The sequence below is a fragment of the Ichthyophthirius multifiliis genome, assembly GCF_000220395.1.
Source record: "Ichthyophthirius multifiliis unplaced genomic scaffold scaff_1120509250767, whole genome shotgun sequence".
In the NCBI taxonomy this organism is placed as follows: Eukaryota; Ciliophora; class Oligohymenophorea; order Hymenostomatida; genus Ichthyophthirius; species Ichthyophthirius multifiliis.
In genome coordinates this window covers 3,129-7,266 of record NW_004086473.1, presented here as the reverse complement: position 1 = coordinate 7,266, position 4,138 = coordinate 3,129, and the positions used below count along the sequence as shown (strand labels likewise).

Here is a 4,138-nt window from a genome sequence, read left to right as displayed (position 1 = left end):
TTTCTTATATCTAAAATTCATTTAATCATGATTAAAATCATATTAATAATAAATTCTTATAAAACTAGACATATTAAAATTAATTAAATAAATAAATTAATAGAAATTATCATAAAAATAGTAATTATATAGTTTAAAAATAAAAAGTTTAGAATTTTTTTCATTCAAAATAATCATTTTTTCATTAATAAAGTTTTTCTACAGATTAAATTTCATGTATTTTAAATTAAATATAGCCTTAATAATAATAACAAATTACAAATAATGATAATTTATTTTAATAAAATAAAAGTACTTTGTAAAATTTTTTTTTTAGAAGAATTTTTCTCGAAAATAATTAAGTAAATAAATAAATAGTAGTTAAGAATCTTTAACTTAGTTTTAGTCTAAACTTTAAAAACCAACTTAAGGAACATAAACTTATTATATTAATTATTTATCTCTTTGATATAATTTTTAAAATAAATCTTATAAAATTATGTCTATATATTAAAAAAAATATATTTTTTTTTTAAATTTTCTTATTTATATAAATAATAAATATTATAATAAAAAAGTATATAATGATTCAATAAAATTTAAAATATAAAAGACAAAATTAAACCAGAATACTATATTGTATTATCAAATAAAAAAAAAATTAAAAATAAATAAAATTAATAAATATATAATCAATAATATTAAATAGTTAATAAGAAATAAATAAATATTATATTTAAGTATATATAATCATTTTTTTATATTTTATTTTTAAACAGTAGTATTATTAATATCAGGCCTTTTTTCATTAACTAAATCAGCTTTTTTAGCATTAGTATATGAACTTAAAACTATTGTTATATTTTAATTATTTAAAAAAAAAAATATGGTTTAAATGTATATATAAAAAAAAATTAATACTATTATTCATAGCATCTGTATTTAATAAAATACCTTTAGGTATTTTATTATCTGGACACTATCCTTTTAATTTGACAATAGTTTCTGATTCTTATCTTAGAATTTTTTACATTTTCATCATTTTTGAAACAAATTTTATTTTATTTCTCAAAACATCTCCTTCTAATAAAAAAAACAATTAAAAATAAAAAAATAAAAAATATACTTTTTGAAAATTCTAAATCTACAGAATTGTATTTAGCAGCATTATTTTTAGAAAAATCTTATAATTATTAAATTTCATCGTTGTTTAAACCATCATTTGAATCAGAATTATTATCTTATTCCTATCTAAGAATAACAAATAACATTTCTGTAATTTTCTCAGATACAAAAGGAATACTCCAAGTAAAAATGTCCATAAAATGTGGCAATAAATATGGATGTTATGTATAATTAAACTACTAAATATTTAAAGTATTATTTTCAAATTTAATCACAGCACCTTTATTATTATAAACATCGCAATAATTAGGTGCTGAAAATATAGTAATTACAACAGGAAAATCACTGCCTCCATTCCATCTATGCATTTTATAACCATCTAATTAAGCCTCGTGTGCTCTTATAACAGAAATTAAATTATTATATTCTAAAAAACAACGAACTGCATCGTTTCCATAAAAATAACTACAACCACGTACATCGTTAGACGTATATATATTTTCACATATACCATCATCATTATCTACAGGATCACTTCATAAAATATCACAAAAAAAACCTTATCTAGGGGGTTCATTAAAACGATCTATATTTTATATATCTTCTAACTAAATATATTAATAGAAATATATATAAATAAAAATATATAAATATATATATTATGTGTATGCATGTATATATATATATATATATATATTTCTTTATATATATTTATATAATAATTTTTTAATATATATAAGTATAAATGTATATACATTTCTAAGTTCTGGTGATATACCTTCATGTAAAGCTAAAAATTTACCGTTTACTATACATGATAATGGTATATAATCGAATTAATCCATTAGTATATCATATACTTCTTAATCATATTTATATTTACCTTTTTTTTTTTTTTTTTTTTTTAATTTTTATTTTACATTCATCTCGAAAATTAAAAAATGAAGTCATTTAACGACATTCGTGATTTCCTCTTAGAAAATATACTGTATTAGGATAATTTATCTTTTATTTTATTTATATAATATGTTTAATATTAATTAAATTTTTCTCAAATAATTATAATACTTTTATAGCATATAGTAAAATTAAAACTTCTATCGAAAAAGATCCTCGATCAACAAAATCTCCTAAAAATAAATATTTTGTATTTTATAAATTTCCTCCTACTTCTAATATTTTTAATAAATCATAAAATTATCCATGTATATCTCCAACTACTGTTACTGGATCTTATAAACTTAATAAATTAGATTCATTTTCTTTTTTTTAAAAAGATACTTATGTTTTATAATTTTGTATATATACTCATTATTTTATTGCATTCTAATATTAATTTTAGTAAATCTTCTTTTTAAATTCTACCTTCTTTTGAAAGATGATCTCGTAATTATTTCCAATCAGGTTTATCTTTATATATATAATTTTTATTATTTAAAAAGTAATAGAATTTTTTTTTTTTTAATATATATATGAATTTATTTTACTAATATTATTTTTATTAGGCCACATTAAATTTTTTAATAAAGGTTTATGTGGTGGTGCAATTACAGTTTTGACATGTCTATCATTTTTTGGATCTATTAGTGTTTCCATATTCTTATTTAATACAGTTTTGGATATAAAATACTTTTTATTTAATAATTTTTATTAACTATGCTATATGGATAGATTTGTATTTATATGTCTTTATATAAAATTTTTAAAAGTTAATTTTTTTTTTTTAATATAATTTATTTAAGAGATTACACACATGAAATTAATTATAATATAGAACTATTATATAAATATAAAAAATTATTTTATTTATTTGAAAGTATTTTTTTTATTATTTTTAATGCAATTATATTTTTTATATTTTTTATTTTATAAATTTATTATAGATAATTTTGTTTTTATTTATAAAAATTATATATATATAAAAATACTACTATAAATTTTAATTATTTTTCTTAATTTTATTTTTTATATATAAATATATATATAAATATATTTATATATATATATATATATATATATGTATATTTATATATTTTTTAATTTTTTTTTTTTATTATATTATTATTTACTTTTTTATTTTACATTTATTTTTTATATATAATATATCGTTTATCAAAAAATATTTTTTTTTATGTATATTTTATTTAATAGATAAATTTAAAAAACATTATAAATTAAATACTATAATTTTATAAAAATTAAAAAAAAATGTAAATAATACAAAATTTTAAACATATAGAATAAATAAAATAAAAACAATCTTAACAAAGTATAAACAAATCATTTAGTTATGTTTAAAATAATAATATTAATTAACAAAATATGGTTGTTTAGAGATTATATAAATAAGCAAAAATAAAATAATAAAAAATATAATTTTTACTTCTTTAAAGACACTAAGAAATATAACAAATGTGTATAAGAAAAAAGGATTCTTCTATCTAAAAAAAATATACAGTAAATTTTTTTTACTAATTTAAAAAAATAAAAAACAACTAAAGGACGAAAATATAATATAATATAAAAATAAATAATAAAATGCTTTTGAAAGGCTTTTTAATAATTAAGAATTTAAATATTATTATAAACCTAATTTATATTCAAATAATTTAAATAGATCAAATTCTAATAAATGGTAAAAATAAAGTTCTTTTTTATAGAAATAAAATAAATTATATGATAAATAAATTACTGAAAAAAGCCCTTTGAAATAAATAAATTAAAATATAAATTTAATTAATAAATCACCTATTTAAAAAAATAATTTTGATATTTTTGTAGGGGATAAAGTTGATGATTTAGTTAAATTTTAGAGATTTTCTCCTAACGTTAAAATAAATTAATTGAAAAATTAAAAAAAAAAACAACTTTTAAATAAAAATATTAATTGAAATTTATTTTATTATTTAAATGTTTTTTATTTTTTATTTTTTGTAGATAATTATAATAAAATAATTTTTAAAATTCATTTTTTTAATTTTTTTATAAAAATATTCATTTTTATGAAAATATATTTTCTATTAATATTTGTGTT

General features: G+C 14.8%; 1 protein-coding gene across 1 annotated transcript, besides 10 other annotated features; it reads right to left on the bottom strand. All coding sequences in view use genetic code 6, as the record gives it.

Moving 5' to 3' along the window:
- Positions 1 to 18: part of a microsatellite that runs on past the window's edge.
- Positions 19 to 627: 609 nt separating this feature from the next.
- Positions 628 to 671: a microsatellite.
- Positions 672 to 729: 58 nt separating this feature from the next.
- Positions 730 to 2,700, bottom strand: IMG5_094860 (ser thr protein phosphatase family protein, putative; the record flags this gene model as incomplete). The annotated part of the gene is made up of 8 exons (XM_004035584.1): positions 730 to 830; positions 901 to 1,062; positions 1,106 to 1,343; positions 1,860 to 1,987; positions 2,025 to 2,109; positions 2,173 to 2,366; positions 2,413 to 2,514; positions 2,592 to 2,700. 8 exons carry the CDS (start codon positions 2,698 to 2,700, stop codon positions 730 to 732), a joined length of 1,119 nt encoding a protein of 372 aa, XP_004035632.1.
- Positions 1,715 to 1,757: a microsatellite.
- Positions 1,717 to 1,753: a microsatellite.
- Positions 1,731 to 1,822: a microsatellite.
- Positions 1,779 to 1,849: a microsatellite.
- Positions 2,518 to 2,589: a microsatellite.
- Positions 2,701 to 3,070: 370 nt separating the features above from the next.
- Positions 3,071 to 3,137: a microsatellite.
- Positions 3,125 to 3,201: a microsatellite.
- Positions 3,130 to 3,184: a microsatellite.
- Positions 3,202 to 4,138: the final 937 nt, after the last annotated feature.